Raw genomic sequence first — 24,594 nt, 5'->3', positions numbered from 1 at the left:
ACCTCATCCCCTCTCCTCTCCTTCTCTGGCTACCTCTGGTCACCTCCGGCGAGTCTCTCATCTCTGCATCCTCTATTGAAGGTAATATTTATTTTTTTGCTATTTTCCACTTTTTTATTTTATTCACTGTTTATTTTGAAAAGCCTTTTTGTTCACTATTAGTAGTTGATTAAAATTTTATTATATTGATTATTGAAGGTAATTTTTTGCTATTCTCCCTCTGTTTTTAATTCTATTCATTGGTATTGTATGTTATTTGTTGTTTTTGTTATTTCTTAGTATAATTAGTTAATTTTATTCAATTTTAGTTTAATTATCGACTTTAATTCACTGTTATTTAGGTGGTTTTTTATGGTCCACTAAATACTAGTCCAGGGCTTTAGGCCTCACTGTTAAAGTTTTGTTGAATTTAATTAGTTAGTTAGAAATTATTTTGGCTGTTTGGTATTTGTGCATGGTTGATTATGAATCTAGGCTTGTTATTTATTTTTATGGAAATTTTCTATGAATTTTATTCATGTTTTTGTGAATTATCATAATTAAATAAATTTAAAAATAGGCAAATGACTAGGCGCCACCTAGGCATACACCAAGGCACTAGGCCCCGGCTTAAACGCCTAGTCCGCCTAGCGCTTTATGTAACATTGGTGTGTGTACCAATCCAGTTGATTCTTTGGTAGTTAACAAACAATTAATGAAAGCATAAAAATATTTTAAATAAATTAATCAATAAAATGATATTTCCATGTCATCTTTACTTGTCTAGTTTCAACAATAATTTGTTTTTGCACACAAACATCGTATTTCACGTGCATTCTAACGTGGATATATTTTCAGACTCGTAAAGAATTAACTATCACACTTTCAATTTACCTTCAGTTTGGTAAACACCCTTTAAATATTTGAGACCTAGGAAAATTTGCCTCTAGAAGCTAACTGTTGCAGGAAAGAACCCCATATCTCTGTAACTCACATGTGCCACATTAAACCATCTATGTAGTGTGGGACAAAATGGACCTCATCTTAGTGTACCACCAAATGCAGTTTCAGTCCCATGTGGGCTGGCCAGGCAGTAGCCTAGTCCCGATCAAGTGTTGCCAAACCGACGTTACTGTTTTTGCTTTGCACTAGCACTAATTTCAAGCGAACACAATTCTGATGCCACCACCTGCCCTTAAGTACTGGAACTGAGAGATATACGTTTGACTATAATAAATTTTTGTTACACCTAGAAGAACTCATCGAAAAAACCTGGTTGTTCGAGGGAAAGAACTCAAACCTCCATAACCCCGCATCAAACCACTCATATAATCAATATCACACTAAATGAGCCCTAACATTAAGCTGTAGAGCAAAGAAAGCATTTGTTGTCTACCTATCAGCATAGGACAATTGGGTTCCCAATTAACAGTTAAGCGTAAAGCATCATGGGTACCAGGACATGGATAACAGAGTTTCTGATCAACAGTTATGGTAACATCCAGCGCTAGGGAAAGTAATGGATCTTTACAATACTTTGTGACTGACCTCACTATTGTTATCCTCATAAATGATAGTCTAACATTGAGAGAAAATTCAATAAAGAACAATTGAAACATGTTCTAAGCAAGAGAGATTATAGAGTCCACGGAAAAAATTGTTGCTTGAAGAAATTTATCTACCTGATCCTTAGCTATAAAGCTTCATGAATACGTCCCCTAACCGTTTGGATATTTCCTTCCCAAAATAATCTAAATCCGATCTTTTTCTGACCAATTATCACTCGCCCACTCAGGCTACAACAATTCAACCTAAACGGCCCTGAAGTTCAAAAAGCGACAAAAAAAACTATGTTTCTTGAATAACACTAAACAAATCATCAAAATCTTCACCCAAAAAAAAAATCCCTGAAAACACATCAAACAGCCGCCACGTTCCCAACTTTCCACCACAAAGCCTAACCCTAGATCAGACGAGCATCCCAATGAAAAAAGGCACGAGAATTTAAACAAAACCCCATGAAAATTACAAACTTTAGAACAAAAAGAATCAGATGACAAGAACTAGGGTTAGGGTTTCTCGACTTACCCTCTGGACCCGTACATGATTGCTCTTCTCCCTTCTACGGAACGAATCGCCTGAGAAAATCGAGGATTTGGGAACGAATCTTTGTTTAGAGAGAGAATTTATGGAAGTAGATCGAGGATTTATAAGCAAGAGGAGCCCAATCTTTAGGTCGAGAGGGAAACCCTAATGTCGGTTTATAAATAAAACTTCTGTGTATTTTGTGGGGTTTGCTAATTTGAGTAGAACCCTTCACATCTTTGATTTTACATTGCAGACCATTTGTGTAAAATGTGAAAAGTACTACGTATTTTTCATCACTAAAATTGCTTTACAAGGGGAAAAAATACTAATTCCGTAGACTTTTACCTTCTTTTGTATAATCTCTATAATTGCTCAATTATTAAACTTGTATTTACATAATTCAAATGATTTATTAATTTACAATTATTCTCAAAGTTAGGTTTCTTGTTATGACTGTCTGGGACGGAAGAGTTCTATTCTTTAATTTAATTTTTTGATATTATACGGTGTTAAATGATGTGAACAGTGGGATTTTGGGTAAAAAGAATAAATTCAATGGAAAAAGATAGATCATAGAAAACCCGCTCATATTTATGTCTTCAATAGTACTTATTACTCCTCGATTATTTTAGAGATACTTTATCCTTTTTAAAATGAAAATTCAAAAATGTTACACGCTACTACATGGAATGAAGTTGATAAATATTACCAAAGATAGACCAAGGGTTGCAAATTACCCCCAATAAAGTATAATTTATAACTAATTATAAAATTTTTGAGAAATCAAAAGGGTTTGCATTTAAAAAAGAAAAATTCCTCAAGGACCTAAAATATGGGACCAATAGAGGGGACAAGTGAGGTGTCTCATTTCTATTGGATAATGAGTTGATCATCATTAATGATGGCCAACTCATTATCCAATAGGAGGGAGACACCTCACTTGTCCCCTCTATTAGTCTCATATTTTGGGTCCCTGTAGCAAAGCTCTTTCAAAAATATCCACCCTTTTCATTCTTTTGGGTTCTAAAGCCTTGCAAAATTTTTAAGCTATCCTACACCTGTCATTAACACCGTAGGATGAGTCGAAGTAAGATTTGGACGTAGTACAGTGGTCAGATTCTAACGAATAGCTACGGGAATATTTGAAATAAAATAATGTGTCCAAAGTCTAGTTTAAAACTCCAAATAAAAGCCTGCTCATGTAGCCTATGGGCTGAAACGATGGCATTTTTGAATTTTGCATTTAAAACAATAACCCATACTTTATTCCAGCATGGTCAAATCAGGGTCTTCTTCAAAAATTGTTGATTTTGTATTCGAATTATAGTGGCGTTGACATTTTAAGTTTTCATACTTATGATTTATTTTTACAATGAGCAAAATTAATCCGCACGATGTTGCGACATTAGTTTGAGCGTTTGATTTAAAAATATATTGTGCAACTAAGCACTTAGAAATGTATAGCATATTATATTAAAATATAGCAACATACACTTATGTCAAACTCTTAAATACAAAGTGAGTTTAAAATTATTTGTATAAAGTATCATCCCATTTAACTTTAGCATATATATAAATATAAATGTCCAATTAACTGTATAAAGTATCATGCCAGTTATCTTTATCACATATATAAATATAGGGTTATTTCAGTATTAGTCCCTCACATCTTCACTATTTCCAATTTAATCCCCCAAGTTATGAATATTCCTATTAGGTCCCTCAAATCATCACATTGCTTACAATTACGTCCCTTGTCTAAGTAAACATTTATTTAGATAATTTGGGTGAAGTTAAGCCTTAATGCACATGGTTAATTATAATAATGCCCTTAGGTTAAACATTCTCCTCCAAAACCCCTAATCCCCCTCCCCTTGCCCCCTTTTATCATGATAGATGACAAGGAAAAAATTTATTCTAATTTCATGTCATTCAAATTGCATTCATAATGCTACATTACCATTGATATTTTCTCAAATTACGACTAAAATGCATTAAAAAAACCTAAAATGAATATACATGCCTAACATAATGTTAAAATTTAAGGGTATAATGGGAAAGTCATCACTCAAAGTTAGATTTGATAGATAATTTGGGTTAAGTTAAGCCTTAATGCACATGGTTAATTACAATAATGCCCTTAGGTTAAACATTCTCCTCCAAAACCCCTAATCCTCCTCCCCTTGCCCCCTTTTATCATGATAGATGACAGGGGGGGAATTATTCTAATTTCATGTTACTCAAATTGCATTCATAATGCTACATTACCATTGATATTTTCTCAAATTACGACTAAAATGCATTAAAAACCTAAAATGAATATACATTCCTAACATAATGTTAAAATTCAAGGGTACAATGGGAAAGACATCACTCAAAGTTAGATTTTAAGGAATAGTCTTTTAGATCTGATTGTTGTTAACTAGGGGGGGCCTAATTGTAAGCAGTGTGATAATTTGAGGGACGTAATAGGAATTTCCATAATTTGGAGGATTAATTTGGAAATATTGAAGATGTGAGGGACTAAGATTGAAATAACCCATAAATATAAATGTCCTATATTTTTTTTAAGGGTGACTGACACAAGTGTTATCTTTTTTGTCCTGTATGATTTTCACTAGAGGGGGCCTCTTTGTAAGATTCTTTTTTTGGTTCTCATATTGAAAAGGATTTTTACCTTTTTGGGCTGAATTTCAAAAAAAATTACCCTTCAAATCTGGACTAATGTCAAATTATCTCTCATATAACTTTCAAAATGTTTGAGGGTTATACTTTTTTATGGCAATTTACAAGGAAGAACCTCACATTTTAGTTTCTTGTACTATAGATAGTGTAGTCTGTGGTATAGGAAAAACATCTATTATTAAGGAAAATGATAGGGGCACACCCTCAACCACACCTCCAACCACACTCCCTCTCTCATTTGCTACAGTGCACCGGGCCCCACATGTGATTTTAAAATTTAAAATCACATGTGGGGCCCGGTGTACTGTAGCAAATAAGAGAGTGGGTGTTGTTGAAGGTGTGGTCGGGGGTGTGCCTCTAGTGCCACCCTATTATTAATGTTAACCAGTTGATAGACTAGATCTACCATCATTACTGTTTGTAAATGCTTCTGGGACTCAACTTGTTGCATCACTTTTAGGTGAACTGTTCCCCCCTTTAGAGTTAAGATATGTAGTATAAATATTAATTGCCTACAACAAATCCAATTAGAAAACTATACAGTCCTTAAGAAGGCAACTTGGTGTGATTCATTTACATTTAAAAGATAGCGTGCAAGTGTTCAATTGAATAGATACACTCCCAAATGACATTTCTCGTTTGTCCTGTATTCGCATAATGAGCTCAAAGTTCATTGCTAGTGCATTAAGTTAATCATATAATTTGAGGAAACTCATTATAAACAACTCAAACTGGATCATTCCCCTTCCCTATAATGAGGCATACCAAATGTTTGCATTCTATCGCAAACAACTTGACCACTCATGTTAATTCAGGATGGAGATCCTATCACGCCGCCATAATGTTCCGAAAATACATGATGGGCATATGACTAGGCTAAGCAACATATGCAATCGGGCTAAACACCACCCAAAAGCATATACTTAAGCTTAGTACATATGTCTCATCCACCATGGCCAGAATGGAATCATACATAATCACAAATATAAAGAAACTGATATATGGCGAAAACAGGTATACAGTATACATACTCAACATAAGCAAATACTAATCAATAAAAGTATCAACAAGTCCCACATATAACTGAATAACATAAAGTATATCACAATTATGGTATCAATATCCTCCTCACAGAGTAATAATTACAAGGTCGAACAGCTATACAAGTCTAGAGTAACAATTAAATAAACTAGATACATCATAGTCACTACATAGCAGCATAAATAATAAACATAGTCCAAAAGAAATCAGAAACTGATAATTGGCAAACTGGGATAGAAACTGGATGAAGTGGCTAACAAGCTAGTCGAAGGAATCCTATCTACTAAAGGTCACTAAAATCCGGGGTGCCGAAAAGAAAAGTTGCCGTGTTCGGATTCACCACTGGTGTACAAATTAGGACAATCAGAAAGTCATCTAGCAAGTGATAAACTGAACGGAGAGGTTTGTGCACATGTAATGTGTATCATGAATGCATGCCTAGTATAAACATAAGAAAGACTATATAACTGTATCACATGACTAGTCGACTAATGCTTAATATAGTCAACTGCAAAATTGTCAGTCATGTTTCTGTAAAACACATGACTAGTCGACTAATGCTTATTATAGTCGACTACTAAGAAATTTTCTGGTTCACTGAGTCGATTTTAACTCAGTGTAGTCGACTACTATGTCTTGTAGTCGACTACAAATACAGTTTTTTCACATTTTAAAGTTTGAATTAATGACTGTTTATAGCCGTTTTTTAAACGTTTTTTAAAGTTCAAATTCTTGTCTTTTCAAGGGCTATATATAGGTTATTTGTTCAGAAAAATGCACGAAATTTACATACCCATAAGCTTTGATATTTATGCATCTTTCAAGTGTTAAAAAATTCAGATTTTGAGAAAAAGAAAAGTTTTCTAAAATTGCCTTTGATCCTCATTAAAATACTTGTCTAGGCAATTTACAGAAGTTAGAATCATTCCTAAGTCATTACTACACTACACTACAAATCAAGGCTTATAGGAATTGAGTTGTTGCTTCAAAAGTTCTCTCGGTTTGTGAGAGGTGTTAATCTCTTGGTTTAGAGATTGGTCTGCAAATTGGCAACGACGCTAAAATAATTAAGCACCTTCTTAAGCACACAAGTTAAAGAATCAAAATAATTAAAACATACTTAAGCACCTTCCCCGGCAATGGCGCCAAAAACTTAATGCGGTATAAACATGTACCAAAAATATTGTAAGTGCACAACCGTGTCAAGTTATAGTATAAAAAGTTATCGATCCCATGAGGAATGTGTTTTGTAGGAGAAAATATAAATCGGTTCTTATGTTGTGTGCGTGACAAATAGGAGTGATGAGTGAATGTGATGAGTGAATGTGATTGTGGAGAGATAGAGAGAGTGAAAGTGATAGTGTGTAAATCGGCACAAAATGTAAGTGAGAGTGGATGTGACAAAGAATGAATGATTTTCACAAGGAAAGATGAATAAAATCAAGAATCAAAAAGGAGAATTAAGAAAAAAATTCAAGAAATTAAAGATGGCGGATTCAATTAAAGATATGGGTAATCTAGAATTAAATCCACTTCTTAGAAAATGGTGATTCCCTAGAGGGTTCTAGCCTAAAGGTGAATCAAAGAAAATAAAAAAAGTAAAAAAATAAAAACTTATCCCAAGAGGGTTCTAGCCTCAAGGCGAATAGTGCAAGAAAATAAAATCTAAACTACAAAATAAATTATAAATACTAAGCTACAAAATAAATTACAAGAATTAAATGCGAGAAAATAAAGACATGAAATAAATCTAATTTATAAGCATGAAATAAATCTAAGGCAAGAGGGTTCTAGCCTCTTGGCTATTTAACAAGAAAATAAAATCTAACTACAAACATAGAAATAAATCTAAACTAATAAGCAATAAAAAAGAAATAAAAGAGAAAACAAACCTCTAAATTAATCTTCATCTCCATCTTCATCATCCAACAAATAGAAGAATAATTTAAAGTGGTGAAAAGATTATTTTATTAATTATAACAAAAGTTACAAATTTAGAAGGCATTCTTAATTAAGAGTGGTCCTCCTCTCCAAATGGAGTTACAAAAAATTTTCACACCTCTAACCCCTCACTCTCTACCCCTATTTATAGTAAACATCAGTGAATGAGAGCCTTTGGATCAAACTTGAGCCCCAAGAATGCAATTTCGGCCGTTGATGAATTCTGGACGACTTGGCATCGATACAAGCATCGATGCCCGCATCAGCATTGATGCTCCAATAAAAATTTTGACTTTAAGTTTGGCTTCGTCTCGTCGAGATAGGCAATTTTCATATATTATATGTTAAATTCCGTCTTCTGGATTGGGAGATATCGTCGTTTCTTTGCGGCCAACCATCTTGAATATAATTTCTCTTCATATTGGATTTTTTTTATTTTCTTCGACTTCTACAGGCTATTCGGCTTGATTCTGGGCTTCAATAAAAGGTTATAAAAATAAGGAAGTTGGATTCTTTTGGGTATTTATTTATTATTTTTTCATTAACCTGCAATTAAAGATAAAAATAGTTATTAGTGATATATTTATTCATTAAAAATAGATAATGAGGATATAAAATTGTAATAAAATATGATTATCAGTTTTGCACTATGTATAGAAAGCTAATTCAGGAATTATTATAATGGTGATTCAGCTTGCGAAGACAAAACCATATGGAGGTAAATCAAATTAGATGTATACTAATTTATCAAAAAAGGTATATTTTTTATTTCGTAGATTATGCTTATATATTGACAGAATCATGAATTTAAAAACTTTATTTCTTAGGTAAAATTACTATTACAAATGTCTTATATGCATCCAAGATATTAATCAATCCCGACATACCTGAAGTTGCTGATCTAAAAAAAAGATACATGATGAATTATCTCATTCGTTAGTTATTTACAAGTAATTTGATATTATTTCTAATTAATTTAATTTTACTATCATAAGTCTGAAACTTGTGGAAGATTCTTCATCTCAACGATTTAGTCAGATTCCAACTGAAAAAGCTTATTCTGTCGAGGATGATTTTTTGTTATTAATTAAACGGAAGACACTTGATGAAATTTGAGAGGTACATGAGGTAATTATTTTGAAGAAGTGACTTTATTGATATTGCACTGGTTATTTAAAATATGGGATTAGTGGCAAACTAGATAACTAATCTAAAGACGATTGATAATTTTCTACCAAATTATTCATAACTTTATCTTCTTACTACTTAATCATAATCAGGTTTGCACATGTGTGACATTAGCAACTATGGAGAAAATTCAAATAGATTATAATTGGTTTTACAATGCCTGCAAAAAATATTAAAGGAAGGTAAAGGCTAAAAATGGTAAATTTTGGTGTGAGAAATACAATAAAAATGCAAGATTTGTTATCCCAAGGTATGTGTGGAAGTATGTATGTCAGTTTCTTCACAAGTTATATTTCATCATATGCTTCATGAATGGATGTCTGGATCTTCAACGTACACTTTAGATCATAGTTTTTATTGGTTTATTTTAATTTTTGAGTTTCATTAGGTACAGGGTTTAGGTTTTAGTCATTGACCATACATGTACTGCATCATTTGTTCTGTTTGATCGTGAAGCTAAACAAGTTATTCACAAATCTGCAGTCGAATTGAGGGAACAATTGACAAAAGTAATCACTCTGATTCCTTTCTGAAAAAATTAAAAGTTTTAATTCAATAGCTTTACTTTGCTTTTTTATATTGTTCACAGTAAGGTGATGATGATTCATTTCCTCAAGAGTTAGATGTGTTGGTGAAAAATAAACTTTTGTTCAAGATTCAAGTTTAAGTATTCAATCTCAATGAAAATTGGTGTAAAACCCTGTATAATTAAATAAATGAGTTTTTATTATGAAAAATATGTTTAGATCATAGAGGAGTATGTATAATTAAATAAATGAGTTTTTATTATGAAAAATATGTTTAGATCATAGAGGAGTATGATAACAAGTGTTTTGGGATCAAATAAGTATGATTATGATCATAGAGGAGTATGATAACAAGTGTTTTGGGATCAAATAAGTATGATTATGTGAGAGAAATCAAGTGCAAAAGACCAGCACACGATAGGTTCATGCGCAGCAGATTTCTGTTGTGCGGTCGATCGCACGTGGCGCGGCGGTCGACCGCACAGCGGCCGGACTATTTTTTTCTCAGTCCAGTTTGTGTTGGGTTTTGGGTTGGGTTTGAGAGCTTATATATATATTAAATAATTCGGGAGAGCCTCCTCTTCATCACAGAAAACCCTAGCAGCCTCCCCCTACCCTCTTGCAAACCCTAGCTTGTTCTTTGGGCGATTCTTGGAGGATTTCGAGGAGTTCAAGCGAGATCCAGTGGTGTTCAGCGAAGGAGAACCCCCTCACGACCTTACCCACAGTTGTTCATCACCCCTCAGGCGAGTTTCATCTCGCCCAACCCTGCACCCAGTTTTAAATGCTTTTAAACGATGTTTTTCACGGGTTTTGTTAAGCCTAACATGCTAGTTTGAGTATAAAAGTTGATCTTTATATTGTATGTTGCAAAAGAACATGTTTTCAGATTAATACAGATCACCCACGTTTTCCTAAGTACAGATTTTAAACTGATGTTTAGTATAACAAGAATTTTGAAAGAAAAACAATTATTTTCGAAGGTTTCGTCATATATATGCATGTTTTAAATCGTTTCTTTTTTTCTATAGTGATTAGACTATTTATACCATGTTCCAGATATATTAAATCACATGTATAGGGTTGCTAGTACATATAAACACCACACGAAGATCGAGATCGATATCAGTTAGAACAAAAACCTGTAAATAGGATTTTTTCTGCTTCGTGGTCGACCGCAGGTGGCGTGACGGTCAACCGCGTATCATGTACAGATTAGATTTTAGTTTCTGTCTTAATCGCGGTCGACCGCGCTGGGCGCGGCGGTCGACCATCGATCGCGGTCGACCATGCATGGCGTGGCGGTCGACCGTTGGGGAGCACAGAAACACAGTGAGTTTCTGTTCTTAGTGCGGTCGACCGCGCTGGGCGCGGCGGTCGACCACGAGTCAGTTTTCTACCCTGTTTTGTTTTGTGCATACGTCGTGTGGCTGGCTAGATTTCTGGATTATTTGGTATTGTTAAGCACAGAGAATTGTGTTCACGAGTTGACTACAGACAAGAGGCTTTGTTTATTTTACCGAGACATGAGAGTGAATAATATATAGATGTTTTAAATTTGAAATCCATTGTAGTCCATGTGTTTGACGCCTATCTATTACGGCCCATGTGTTGGACCTCGATCATATAGTCTATGTGTAGGACATTTGCTTATTTCAGTCCATGTGTTGGATATGTAGCTTTGCGGCCCATGTGTTGGACCTACGTTATTTGTAGTCCATGTGTTGGACCTACCCCATGTGCAGTCCATGTGTTGGACATTGGTTTCATGCAGTCCATGTGTTGGACATTCAGTGAATTTTGCCTAAACTAACATATGGTAGAGGAAGTTCAAGAGTTGAACAAGTATTCTGACATTTGATAGGATATTTTTGAGATAGTTCGAAATGGAGATTTTGCTCCAAGTTATAGTTGGAGTTGATAGTTAGCTATTTACAATATGAGCTTATAGGATGGTTGAGACATCCACACACATGTTGTAAATTCCTAAATATCAAACTACCATTTTTATTTCAGATTTGATGTTATGACTATCTATATGTATTATCAGTATTTTTCTATCCAACTAGCCCTCCCCTTGGGGTTGGTTGAGATGTTACTCGCTATAGCGCTTTGACGCTCGTTGTTTCCCCACTTTCAGGTAATGAGCCAGGTGCACGGAGAGCCATACCTTGATGGATTTGCTCTAGTTACTACTTATAGATATTTTATTAGCAGATTATGTTTAGGACTCCACGACGACTTGGTTCATGAACATTAAGATGTTATTTCTAGTTTTGTAAAGACAATGTGCCTTATTGTCATGTCCTTTGTTCTATGTCGAGACAGTTGTACTCAGTTCAGATATTGTTCCTTTTTCTGAGATTTTTTTGATTTATATCAATGGTGGTTATTTCTTTTAGAATATCCGTTGTTTAATATTTCTGTCGTATATTTTCTTTTGCCTGTTTGTGTCTACACCCGTTATTGTTTCCACTAGATAGATATTTATTGTGATGGTGAAACATGTTTTTGCACGATGTAGTGCATGGTAGGTTTGACATTCTTGGTTTCACCTCGGACTGCAACCTTGTTGAAACCAGGGACGTTACAATTAGTATCAGAGCTCTAGTTCCAATATCCTTAGGATCATCCTGTGTCGAGTCGTGGAGTTAGAATAGAGTTTCTTAAGTTTCATGTATAGAGTCCGCTAGAAATTTCTAGAATGAGTGAGGGCGTTATATACACGTATTCAAAAAAAACTATGAAATTTTTTTCATGCTATTAAAAGTATTTGCGTGAATGATATATGATACGAGATATATATATGTTTTGTTTGAAGACTCATAAACCTTCTCTCATATGCTCAGATGGCAGGATGCGGTAGACCTAGTACCCGGAGAACTGGTCAGGCAGAGCTACAGCAGACTCCACCAGAGCCACAGCAGGCTCCACCCAAGTCGCAGCAGGCTCCCCAATACTTGATAGACCTGATGGATCCCATAGCCGCTAGGATGGCAGCTCTTGAGGAGCTTGTGACGAGCCACATCACCCCACCACCATCACCAGTAGTTCCATCACCGGTTGTACCAGCTTTCCCAGTTGCGGGGAGTTTTCAGGAGAATGCATCAGCACCTACACCACAGGCAGTTGCAGATGGAGCGGCAGAGCAGGAGACTTGGCTCCGTCTGGTGAAGAGATACCAAAAGATGAGAGCATCGAAGTTCCAGGGATCGTCAGATTCACTGGCAGCACATAAGTGGAAAGAGGATGTGAGTAACATTCTTGAGATATTGAATGTGACTTCAGTTCAGAAGTAGAGGCTGGCATCTTACAGTCTCAAAGGGGATGTGGGGAGATGGTATCGGTTGTAGTTTACTCCAGATCAGAGGATGACACTCACCTGGGAGGACTTCACCTATTTCTTTGATGAGCAGTTTATCTCGTCTGCGGCACGTACCGGGAAAGAGCTTGAGTTATCCAGATTGTCTCAGGGGGACTTGTCGGTAGCAGACTTTGAGAGCAAGTTTATGAGTCTGCTTCATTTCATGGGCATGTGGCAGATCGGAGAGCACCAGGCTCAGATGTTCCTAGCAGGACTTCGCCCCAGCCTTCGTCGATACCTCATTTCTAGGAGGTTTTATTCAGTTCGGGAGGTAGCGGATGCTGCCATCTCTCAGGAGAATGAGTCAGCCTTGTTCCAGAAGGACAAGGAGGGAAACAACAAAGATAAGGGCAAGAACAAGAGATCATTTCTAGGACCCCAGCAGCAAGGCCCTCATAGGAGAGGACCTCAGCATGATCAGAGAGCACCCTAGCAGCGTAAGTTTCATGATGCATGTTATAACTACCGTAAGATTGGGCATAAAGCATCAGAATGTCGCAGTATACCAGCAGGAGCCCAACAAGGGAGAGGGCAGAATCAGTAGCAGAACAGAGCCCAGGGCCGAGGTCAGGGTCAGCAGGCGAGACTAGAGGTACCACTAGTGGTACCGAAGATTGAGGGGCAGATTCGTGCAGTGCAGGAAGTCCCTCAGGGACAGGTAGTTCCATTTTCTCCACCTCCAGTAGCGGAATAGGTTCAGGCCACCGATAGGGTTTATACAGTAGTCCCTCGTGATCATGGAGCGAGCGGGGCCGTAGTGGAGGGGAAACTCTCTTCCAGCCCATATTCTTTTCGATTTGGGAGCTTCTCACTCTTTCATATCTTGTGCTTTTATGAGTAGACTCCAGCTAGTAGCTCAGCCTCTAGATACTCCTTTGTCAGTTTCCACCCCTTTAGGTGAGATGTCGCTCTTGGAGAGCATTTGTAGGAGTTGTATTATCAGCTTAGACGAGTCTGAGCTTATTGTCGATCTGATAGTGTTGAGCATGTCAGAGTTCGATGTTATTCTGGGTATGGATTGACTATCTTCCTATCATGTCAGTATTGACTGTTTTACGAAAACAGTCAAGTTGCGGGCGTCCGATGGGTCCGAGTTAGTTGTGGCAACCTCTCAGGGGAACCAGTTTGCGGAGTCATTACTGGCGTACATCGAGGAGGTGATGCTTCGAGAGCAGAGTGTTGATATATATGAGACTAGAGTCGTCTCAGATTATCAGAATGTCTTTCAGGACATATCTGGGTTACCTTCTGTAAGAGAGGTTGAGTTCTGTATTGAGTTACAGCTGGGCACAATCCCGATATCCCGAGCACCCTATCGCATGGCACCTGCTGAGATGAAAGAGCTACAGACCCAGTTGGATGAGTTGTTAGCTCAAGGCTTTATTCGTAGGAGTCATTCTCCATGGGGAGCGCCGGTTTTCTTCGTGAAGAAGAAGGATGGTAGTATGCGATTGTGTATCGACTACTGTGAGTTGAACAAGGTCACTATCCGGAATAGATATCCTTTGCCTTGGATTGATGACTTGTTCGATCAGCTGCAGGGAGCATAGTATTTCTCGAAGATTGATCTTCGTTCTAGTTATCATCAGTTGCGGGTCCGGGAGATGAATATTCCCAAGACCACCTTTCTGACTCGATATGGGTCCTTCGAGTTTCTGATTATACCATTTGGGTTGACCAATGCACCCGTGGTATTCATGGATTTGATGAACCGGGTCTTCCGTCCATTTTTGACCATTTGGGTTGACCAATGCACCCGTGGTATTCATGGATTTGATGAACCGGGTCTTCCGTCCATTTTTGGACCAGTTCGTGATTGTGTTTATCGATGATGAACCGGGTCTTCCGTCCATTTTTGGACCAGTTCGTGATTGTGTTTATCGATGATATTCTTATCTACTTGAGATCGGAGATGGAGCATGAGCAGCATATATGTTTGGCTTTGCAGACCTTGCATGAACATCAGCTATATGCTAAGTTCAGCAAGTGTAAGTTTTGGATTTCTGAAGTCAGGTTTCTTGGCCATATTGTCAACAGAGAGGGCATAGTGGTAGACCCAGTTAAGGTTTTAGCAGTGCTTGATTGGGAACTACCGAAGACGGTTACCGAGATTCGTAGCTTTTTGGGTTTGGCCGGATATTATAGGAAGTTCATTCAGGACTTCTCGAAGATTACAATGCCACTCACACGCCTTACGAAGAAGGGCGTACAGTTCACTTGGAGCATGGAGTGCCAGAAGGCCTTTGATACCTTGAAGGTTAAGTTGACTATACGGCGCCAGTTCTTACCATTCCGAGCAGTGACAGGACATTTGTTGTGTACACGGATGCGTCGTCAGTAGGTTTGGGAGGTGTTCTGATGCAGACTCAGAGAGTAGTAGCATACATTTCACGATAGTTTAGGGCATATGAGCAGAACTACCCTACTCATGATTTGGAGTTAGCAGCGGTAGTATTCGCGCTGAAGGCGTGGAGACACTACTTATATGGAGTTTAGTTCGAGCTTTTCACAAACCATCAGAGTTTAAAGTACATGTTCTCATAGAAAGAACTTAATCAAAGGCAGCGTGATGGATTGAGTTTATCAAGGACTACGAGTTCGCGATTCAGTATTAATCGGGGAAGGCGAACACCGAGGCAGATGCTTTGAGTAGGAAGCGTCGACATCAGATTTGCGGCTTTGAGATGCTCGTTGTATAAAGATCTTCTCACCCTTAGTCAGTTCGAGTTTAGGCCAGAGATTGGTGGGACCAACGCATACTTGGGAGCTATTTCAGTATAGCCATCTTGGAGGGACAGAGTGATCAGAGCTCAGTTAGAGGACTCTTGGATTCAAATCCAGAAGGAGGAGATTGCCAAAGAGCCCAAAGATGATTGGACCATTGGAGCAGATGGAGGACTTTGGATGAAAGATCGACTAGTTATGCCAGCCAGTGTGGAGCTGAAGAAGGAGTTGCTTGATGAAGCACATCGTACTCGGTATACAGTGCATCCAGGATCCACCAAGATGTATAAGGACTTAAGGAGACACTTCTGGTGGAGTGGCATACGTAGAGACATTTCAGATTATGTGGCTAAGTGTTTCACCTGTCAGCAAATGAAGGTAGAGCACCAGAGACCAGCAGGGATACTTCAGCCTTTATCCATTCCAGAGTAGAAGTGGGCAGACATTTCTATAAATTTCATTGTAGGGTTGCCGAAGTCAAAGAAGGCACATTTTATTCCAGTGAGGACCACTTATACCGCCGAGACATATGCGAGGATATTTATTCGGGAGATAGTTCGACTTCACGGAGTTCCAGATACGATTGTATCAGATCGAGGATCAGTGTTTACCTCGCACTTTTGGAGGAGTTTTCAGGATTCATTCGGCAGCAAGTTATTGTACAACAGTGTATTTCACCCTCAGACGGATGGCCAGACTGAGAGGATGAACCAGGTGTTGGAGGACATACTGAGGGCTTGTGTTATTGATTTCCAGGACAGTTGGGAAGATCATATTCCGTTGATAGAGTTCGTCTATAACAATAGTTATCAAGCGACGATTGGTATGGTTCCGTATGAAGCATTATACGGAAGGCCTTGTAGATCCCTTATATGTTGGGCAGAGCCGGAGATAGCTTGTTGCTTGCACCAGAGCTGGTGAGGCAAACTATCGAAAAAGTAGCAGTGATTAGGAAGCACATTTTAGCCGCTCAGAGTCGACAGAAGAGCTATGCCAATCATAGACGGCGACCGTTAGAGTTTCAGGAGGGAGATTTTGTCATGCTGAAGGTATCGCCGATGAAGGGTGTGCAGCGATTTGGTAGACAGGAGAAGCTTGCCCCGAGATATGTTGGCCCTTTCCGGATTATTGAGCGAATTGGGACTGTTTCTTATAAACTAGATCTTCCAGTATCGATGTCTAGTGTGCATGACGTATTTCACATCTCTATGCTCAGGAAGCACCTTCATGATGAGGAGAGATAGCGAGTATTATATGCTCCAGAGATCGAACTTTGGGATGATTTGACTACGAAGAGATCCCAGTTTGTATACTTTCTAGAGAGGACAAGAAGCTTAGAAATAAAGTGATTCCTTTGGTGAAAGTCCAATGGAACCGGAGAGGATCTGAGGAGATTTCTTGGAAGCGTGAGGAGGATATGCATCGCGACTACCCACACCTATTTGAGCAGGTAAGATTGTTTGAATTTTATTTTCTTATGATTTATGATGGTTATGGAATAGTTGTATTTATCTTTAACGCTAGAATGGGGGTATTGACACTTAATCCGTAATCATTTGGGATACTTGATATATATATAGGGGGTTTCTTGTTTGGATTTTTCGCCTGACGTACTATTCCCATTTAGTTAGGGATTAAGGCACAAGTATTTATATTCTAGACTGCTAACCTTAAATACCGCTATGTTCATATCTGAAAAGTTATGCTATGAGATGTTATGATTCTCTCGTATTTTTAATGCTTGTGAGTCGATTTTGGAATTTCGAGGATGAAATTCTCTTAAAGGGGGAAGAATGTAAAACCCTGTATAATTAAATAAATGAGTTTTTATTATGAAAATTATGTTTAGATAATAGAGGAGTATGATAACAAGTGTTTTGGGATCAAATAAGTATGATTATGTGAGAGAAATCAAGTGGAAAAGACTAGCACACGATAGGTTCATGCGCAGAAGATTTCTGATGTGCGTTCGACCGCGCGTGGCGCGGCCGTCGACCGCACAGCGGCCATACTATTTTTTCCCAGTCCGATTTGTGTTGGGTTTTGTGTTGGGTTTTGTGTCGGGTTTGAGAGCTTATATATATATTAAATAATTTAGGAGAGCCTCCTCTTCATCACAGAAAACCCTAGCAGTCTCCCCCTACCCTCTTGCAAACCTTAGCTTGTTCTTTGGGCGATTCTTGGAGGATTTCGAGGAGTTTGAGCGAGATCCAGCGGTGTTCAGCGAAGGAGAACCCCCTCATGACCTTACCCACAGTTGTTCATCACCCCTCAGGCGAGTTTCATCTTGCCCAACCCTGCATCCAGTTTTAAATGCTTTTAAATAATGTTTTTCACAGGTTTTGTTAAGCCTAACATGCTAGTTTGAGTATAAAAGTTGATCTTTATATTGTATGTTGCAAAAGAACATGTTTTCGGATTAATACGGATCACCCACGTTTTCCTAAGTGCAGATTTTGAACTGGTGTTTAGTATAACAAGAATTTTGAAAGAAAAACAATTGTTTTCGATGGTTTCGTCATATATATGCATGTTTTAAATCGTTTCTTTTTTGTCTATAGTGATTAGACTGTTTATACCATGTTCCAGATATATTAAATCATATGCATAGGGTTGCTAGTACATATAAATACCACACGAAGATCGAGATCGATATCAGTTAGAACAAAAACCTGAAAATCGGATTTTTTCCTGCTTCACGGTCGACCGCGGGTGGCGCGACGATCGACCGCGTATCGTGCACATATCGGATTTTAGTTTCTGTCTTAATCGTGGTCGACCGCGCTGGGTGCGGTGGTCGACCATCGATCGCGGTCGACCGTGCATGGCGTGGCGGTCGACCGCTGGGAAGCACAGAAACACAGTGAGTTTCTGTTCTTAGTGAGGTCGACCGCGCTGGGCGCCACGGTCGACCGCGAGTCAGTTTTCTACCCTGTTTTGTTTTATGCATACGTCGTGTGGCTGGCTAGATTTCTAGATTATTTGGTATTGTTAAGCACAAAGAATTGTGTTCACGAGTTGACTACAGACAGGAGGCTTTGTTTATTTCACCGAGACATGAGAGTGAATAGTATATAGATGTTTTTAATTTGAAATCCATTGTAGTCCATGTGTTGGACGCCTATCTATTACGGCCCATGTGTTGGACCTCGATCATATAGTCCATGTGTGGGACATTTGCTCATTTCAGTCCATGTGTTGGACATGTAGCTTTGCAGCCCATGTGTTGGACCTACGTTATTTATAGTCCATGTGTTGGACCTACCCCATGTGTAGTCCATGTGTTGGACATTGGTTTCATACAGTCCATGTATTGGACATTCAGTGAATTTTGCCTAAACTAACATATGGTAGAGGAAGTTCAAGAGTTGAACAAGTATTTTGACATTTGATAGGATATTTTTAAGATAGTTCGAAATGGAGATTTTACTCCAAGTTATAGTTAGAGTTGATAGTTAGCTATTTACAATATGAGCTTATGGGATGGTTGAGACATCCACGCACATGTTGTAAATTCCTAAATATCAAACTACCATTTTTATTTCAGATTTGATGTTATGATTATCTATATGTATTATCAGTATTTTTCTATCCAACTAGCCCTTCCCTTGGGGTTGGTTGAGATGTTACTCGCTATAGCGCTTTGACGCTCGTTGTTTCCCCATTTTTAGCTAGGTAACGAGCCAGGTGCACGGAGAGCCGTAGCTTAATGGATTTGCTCTAGTTACTACTTATAGATATTTTATTAGCAGATTATGTTTAGGACTCCACGACGACTTGGTTCATGAACATTGAGATGTTATTTCTAGTTTTGTAAAGGCAGTGTGCCTTATTGTCATGTCCTTTGTTCTATGTCGAGACAGTTGTACTCAGTTCAAATACTGTTCCTTTTTTTGAGATTCTTTTGATTTATATCAGTGGTGGTTATTTCTTTCAGAATATCTGTTGTTTAATATTTCTGCTGTACATTTTCTTTTGCCTGTTTGTGTCTACACACGTTATTGTTTCCACTAGATAGATACTTATTATGATGGTGAAAAATGTTTTTGCACGGTGTAGTGCATGACAGGTTTGACATTCTTGCTTTTATCTCGGACTGCAGTCTTGTTAAAACCAAGGGCGTTACATTTGGCATGTATTTTCTGTCTCTAAAATGACTGATGATGAAAATCTGATAGTAGTTTTCAGAGACAGCTTAGATTTGAACCAGGTACATTACATATTTCCTTCTTTTATAGAGCTACATATCTATTCATTTCATGTATCAATCTGTGTATATAGATGAGGTTGAGCAATATATTAGTAATATTTTTTCCTTCTAAATCATTAGGAGTCGACGTGTCAAGAATATTTCACTAATGAAGCTGAATCTTCCAAAAAGAAAGATGATCTTGATAATGTAAGTCAATACACTTAGTATTATTTTTCTTTTTCATTTCTCATGTTGGTATTTTTTTTTTTTTGTGAAATGAAAGGTAAGTATTCATGTCATTCCAAAAGCATTATATGTACAACCTCCACCCATACTCAACTATGTTCAAAACTAATACTTATAGTAACACCTCAACACCTCTCTCCATAATCAAGGAGACAACCTGACAAGGCAAAACTCTCAAATTCACTTTTGTTGTATATTTCACAATATTTATTTTTCAAATACTCTTTTGATGTTGCTGCTTCTTTCACCTTTGTTACTTTTGAATTTCGTTTTACTATTGTTCTCTTGATTCTTCACATTAATAGTGCAAAAATCTTTTCTTCATATCTTATTAGTATGCTAACTAAATAGATAAAATAAACATGCTTTTATTTTCCAAAAATGTGTAGAATATGTTTTTCATATTAGATTTTTTAAAGAATGCATTATATATTGTCAGATTCTTATCTAACATATGAGTAGAATGACTTTTAATAATACAACGTTTTTTTACCATTTGAGTTTTAGAAGTTTTCGAAACAAATGAAAGCTTGAAGTTTAGTTAACATTATTTCTGGCTTGTGTTCTATTTGTCATGACCCATTTATTAATCCCGTGAAGCTTCTAATTAACTTTTGACACTTTGCATCAAAAACTTCCACCACCTTCTCCTTGATGTACAAATAAAAAAAATTAAATACTTAATTGAACCATGCATTTACTTGATCATGAAAAACTTAACCATAGATTAATTGAGAGAAGCTTAATTGAACCATGCATTTACTTGATCATGAAAAACTTAACCATAGATTAATTGAGAGAAGTAGCTAGCTTAATTACTGGAATTCACCGAGAAGATTTGAGAGAAGTAGCTAGCTTAATTACTGGAATTCACCGAGAAGATTTCTGATTATAGGTTGTCATAGTAATCTTTCTAAATGTAATACCAAATTCTTTAATATCTTTTTAAGTAGTATCTTTTGTTGCTACAACTTTCACCATTATCACTTTTAATTGCCTATTTTTTTCGCTTTACTATTAATTTCTTGATTTTTCATATTAATTGTACAACAATCTTTTCCTGACACCTCATTAACATGCTAACTATTATGTTATACTGAAGCACGTGGCTCGTTATCGGTCACTTGTGATAATGAAGTTGAAATTTGTTCCTCGGATAACATTACTCCTTGCAAGAGAAATTTTTTAGAATCTGATGTCGAGCGCTCAGTTTCAGTTGACTTGATTTTTCTGCAAATGTCTAGCAACAAAAAACAAAACAAATCAAAATTGAAAAAGAGAATTAGAATATTCTACAGAGAGTTCAAGCTCATTTTTGAAAAATCTCTATCTGATTCATGATGTCTGAAACTTATATTTAGTATTCTGGTCTAAAACCTTATTTAGTAAACTTTTATATGCACTACATATTTTTTTGCTGGTTTTGCGATGAGAAACCTAACTACTTGATATGATTATGATAGATATTTTGTTTATCAATATATTGATAATTATTGTTTTGATTCATAGATATATATACTTGACAAGTATCTCTATGTGCTTTAAATATTTTGTTTGGAACTAAACTTTATGCTATAGATATATATACTTGACAAGTATCTCTATGTGCTTTAAATATTTTGTTTGGAACTAAACTTTATGCTACATACTAATTACTTGGTATATCAAAATATTATAACATTAATCATATAGACATGAGACATTTTATCTATTTTGTTATGATAATAGGGAAATTATATTTTGATTCTTTTTTACAGTTTAATAGTAAGTCAAACATATATGCAGTTTTAGTTGTATCATTTCTGACTACTTATATATTATTACTATTTTATTTTGTATTTTTTTGCTACATTAATTTTTATATATTAAACAAATCTGTACATCGTATAGACATAAAACTAGTTGATATTAATAAAGTTGCACTATGTGAAGCCGATCAACATCCATGAACAGTCTCAAAGGGCAATCACATAATTCACCCCACAAAATATCTAAACCCCCACGTGTCTCTCCACCACTCGCACGTGCACCTCTCCGCACAGTGACCCCATGAACACAGACCCAACAGAAGCACAAGCCCAAGACGACCCAATCCCGGCCAACAAAAACCCATCCCGCGGATCGATGACGTGTCACCACACAAAATTTCAAAATCCCGCCCAAATCCTCCCCCTTCCCAATTTAATCCTCCATCGTCCATTCACGAAATTTTAATTCCCTCCGAGTCCTCTCTCTGCCCTTCTTATCTCCACGCATCGCTTCGCCTTTCCTCCATATTCCCATTTTGCCCCTCGATACCCTAGCTCTAATCGTAAGCGATCTCGCCCCCCCCCCTCTCGCCCCAAGTTTGATCCATTTTTTCGCGATTTTTTCACGAAGCGATCTCGCCCCCCCCCCTCTCGCCCCAAGTTTGATCCATTTTTTCGCGATTTTTTCACGGATCTGATCGGATTTTTGCAGATTTGTAGGCGATGAAGGGACGGAAGCCGAAGGCGAGCTCGTCGAGGGCCAGCGACAACAAGTAAGTTTCTGGATTGATTGGTTTTAGGGTTTGATCTTTGGATTTAGGGTTTTGATCTTGTTTTTCGTTTGGATCGAAGGCTGGCGGTGAAGAAAGGAGCAAAGAAGGTGGAGAAGAAGGGAAAGGGCGCGAAAGATCCTAACAAGCCCAAGAGGCCTCCAAGTGCTTTCTTCGTTTTCATGTACTGATTGATCTGGAACTTTTTAATTTTTTTGTGAATTTTTTGGTTTTTTTTGCCTGATTTGGTTTTTTCGCTGGTCGATTTTGTTATTAAAGGGAGGGATTTCGAAAGGAGTTCAAGGAGAAGAACCCTAGGAATAAGAGCGTTGCCGCTGTAAACCCTAATTCCTTTTAAGACCCTAACTCCTCTGTTTTTCTTGAGCTTTTTTTTTTAATTTTCGCCCTGGATATTGTGAATAATTTGAAATTATTTAATGGTTGTGGAATTAGGTCGGGAAAGCTGGCGGTGAGAGGTGGAAATCGTTGTCTGATGCCGTGAGTTCTTCCCTTTAAACGGAATCCATTCTCTTTGGGCCTCGTTTTTGCCCTAATTTCAGTAATTTAACATGTATTTTGCCCCAATTCCAGGATAAGGCTCCTTTCCAGAACAAGGCCGAGAAGTTAAAAGCCGAGTACGAGAAGAAAATCGCGGCGTACAACCGAGGGGAGACGGTATGCATACTTTATTTTGCCCCAATAATATTATACGAAACGCCATTATCAGACGATTTGCTACCTGGAATCGCTCATTTATGTTTTGGGCATTCACCAGACCGAGGAAAACGTTGTGGAGGAAGAGGAGTCTGACAAGTCCAAGTCCGAGGTTAACGATGACGAGGAAGAAGGAACCGGGAGTGAGGAGGTAATGCATCATCTCTTATACCCTTGTAATTTTTTTTAAAACGGTCCTCAAATTATTGCGGTTGCTCTACAATCACAACTATTTTTCCTCGTGATAGGCGGTTGTTAATTTGCATGTTTTTTTGTTTATCGCAGGACGACGATGAGGATGAAGACTAAAGTAGGAAAAGCGGTGAGGATGATTTACATGGGAGTTTTTGCTATACTCCCATCTCTTTGGCCCCCTTTGGTTATCGTAGGAAATAGGGGAGTGGGCTTCATAGGAATGTGAATCTTTTAAACTCAAATCTTGTGCTTGAGAAATGCTTACATTTTGTTGGGATGGATGTGAGTTCATTCCTTGTAACTATTAGGACCTGAATCATTATGGGTTAAAAACAATATCAGTGTTTAATGCTTCATAATCTCCTACTCTGTTGATATTTTTTTAAAAAACATATTATGTTGTTTGATAACAAGTCAACTTCCGATTTGGTTTAGTCTATCCCGTTATGTATGATGGTTAAAGTTTTCAGCCCTTCTTAATTTGTGCATTCACATTGTGGTAAGTTATATAGTTGCGCCACATTAGCATGTGGTGTGATGTTTTAGTTGTTTCTGAGCTATTTATATCTTTTTGAGCCTCTATGCAAATGATTGGAAGTTTGACTGGCATGGTTGTTATTCTGCACGTTGTGGTGTAAAAGGTTAAAAGGGTTTTATTGTCGGTATCCTGCAAGCTGAGACGTCTGGTTAGGGCGAGTGGCTGCCTTTTATGTTAATTCTCGTTATAAACTACCATCTTCTTTCGTTGACATTTGGTTGTTCTAACTTGTTATGTTCTTTCGTTGACATTTGCTTTGCTGAGGGGATTTTCTGCTAATATAAATATCTACTATCTATTGAGCGTGGGTGTGGTTTGCTATATATATATATATATTAGTCATTATTATGCTCTTGCATTCTGTTTGTGTTCATTTCTCTTGAATTTTCCTCCGTAATTGAAGTGATGACTAGGTGTGAAGCCATATATTGCCATGAAGGGGTAGATGAAAAGAACCATTCATCTTGAAACATTTGGCTTTTGGTTGCCTTTTTTTTTTTTGTAAAACTAACGCACTAGACTCTAGCTTCTTGTTGCGATAATCTAAAATTTTCCATTTTCGCTTCCTTTGCCTCCCAACTATAGTGGAGCTAATGTTTTTAACCTTGAAAATGTATTTTTTCTACCACCCTATCTGGTTTGCATTTCAATGTT

At 37.3% G+C, this 24,594-nt stretch overlaps 2 protein-coding genes across 4 annotated transcripts in view; one reads left to right on the top strand and one right to left on the bottom strand.

The window, feature by feature from the left end:
* The window catches only part of LOC109821006 (heterogeneous nuclear ribonucleoprotein H), a 6,389-nt gene extending 4,145 nt beyond the window's left edge, over positions 1-2,244 (bottom strand). For 2 of the 3 annotated variants that reach the window (XM_020387206.1, XM_020387210.1), the window contains exon 1: positions 2,068-2,243. Coding sequence is in view for 1 of the 3 variants with exons in the window: in XM_020387201.1 (XP_020242790.1) it covers positions 2,068-2,084 (17 nt within the window). In the remaining 2 variants the exon portion in view is untranslated. Of the gene's footprint in view, positions 1-2,067 lie in introns of all 3 variants that reach the window. The other variant, XM_020387201.1, reaches the window with a different exon arrangement.
* Positions 22,152-23,763, top strand: LOC109820992 (HMG1/2-like protein). Its single transcript, XM_020387189.1, has 8 exons — positions 22,152-22,286; positions 22,436-22,496; positions 22,576-22,677; positions 22,773-22,830; positions 22,947-22,991; positions 23,085-23,168; positions 23,269-23,358; positions 23,493-23,763. Exons 2-8 carry the CDS (start codon positions 22,447-22,449, stop codon positions 23,514-23,516), a joined length of 453 nt encoding a protein of 150 aa, XP_020242778.1. The 5' UTR covers positions 22,152-22,286; positions 22,436-22,446; the 3' UTR covers positions 23,517-23,763.

This window comes from Asparagus officinalis, chromosome 1, assembly GCF_001876935.1.
Source record: "Asparagus officinalis chromosome 1, Aspof.V1, whole genome shotgun sequence".
Lineage (NCBI taxonomy): Eukaryota > Viridiplantae > Streptophyta > Magnoliopsida > Asparagales > Asparagaceae > Asparagus > Asparagus officinalis.
The sequence above is the reverse complement of the archived record's forward strand: the minus strand, read 5'-3'. Positions and strand labels throughout refer to the sequence as shown.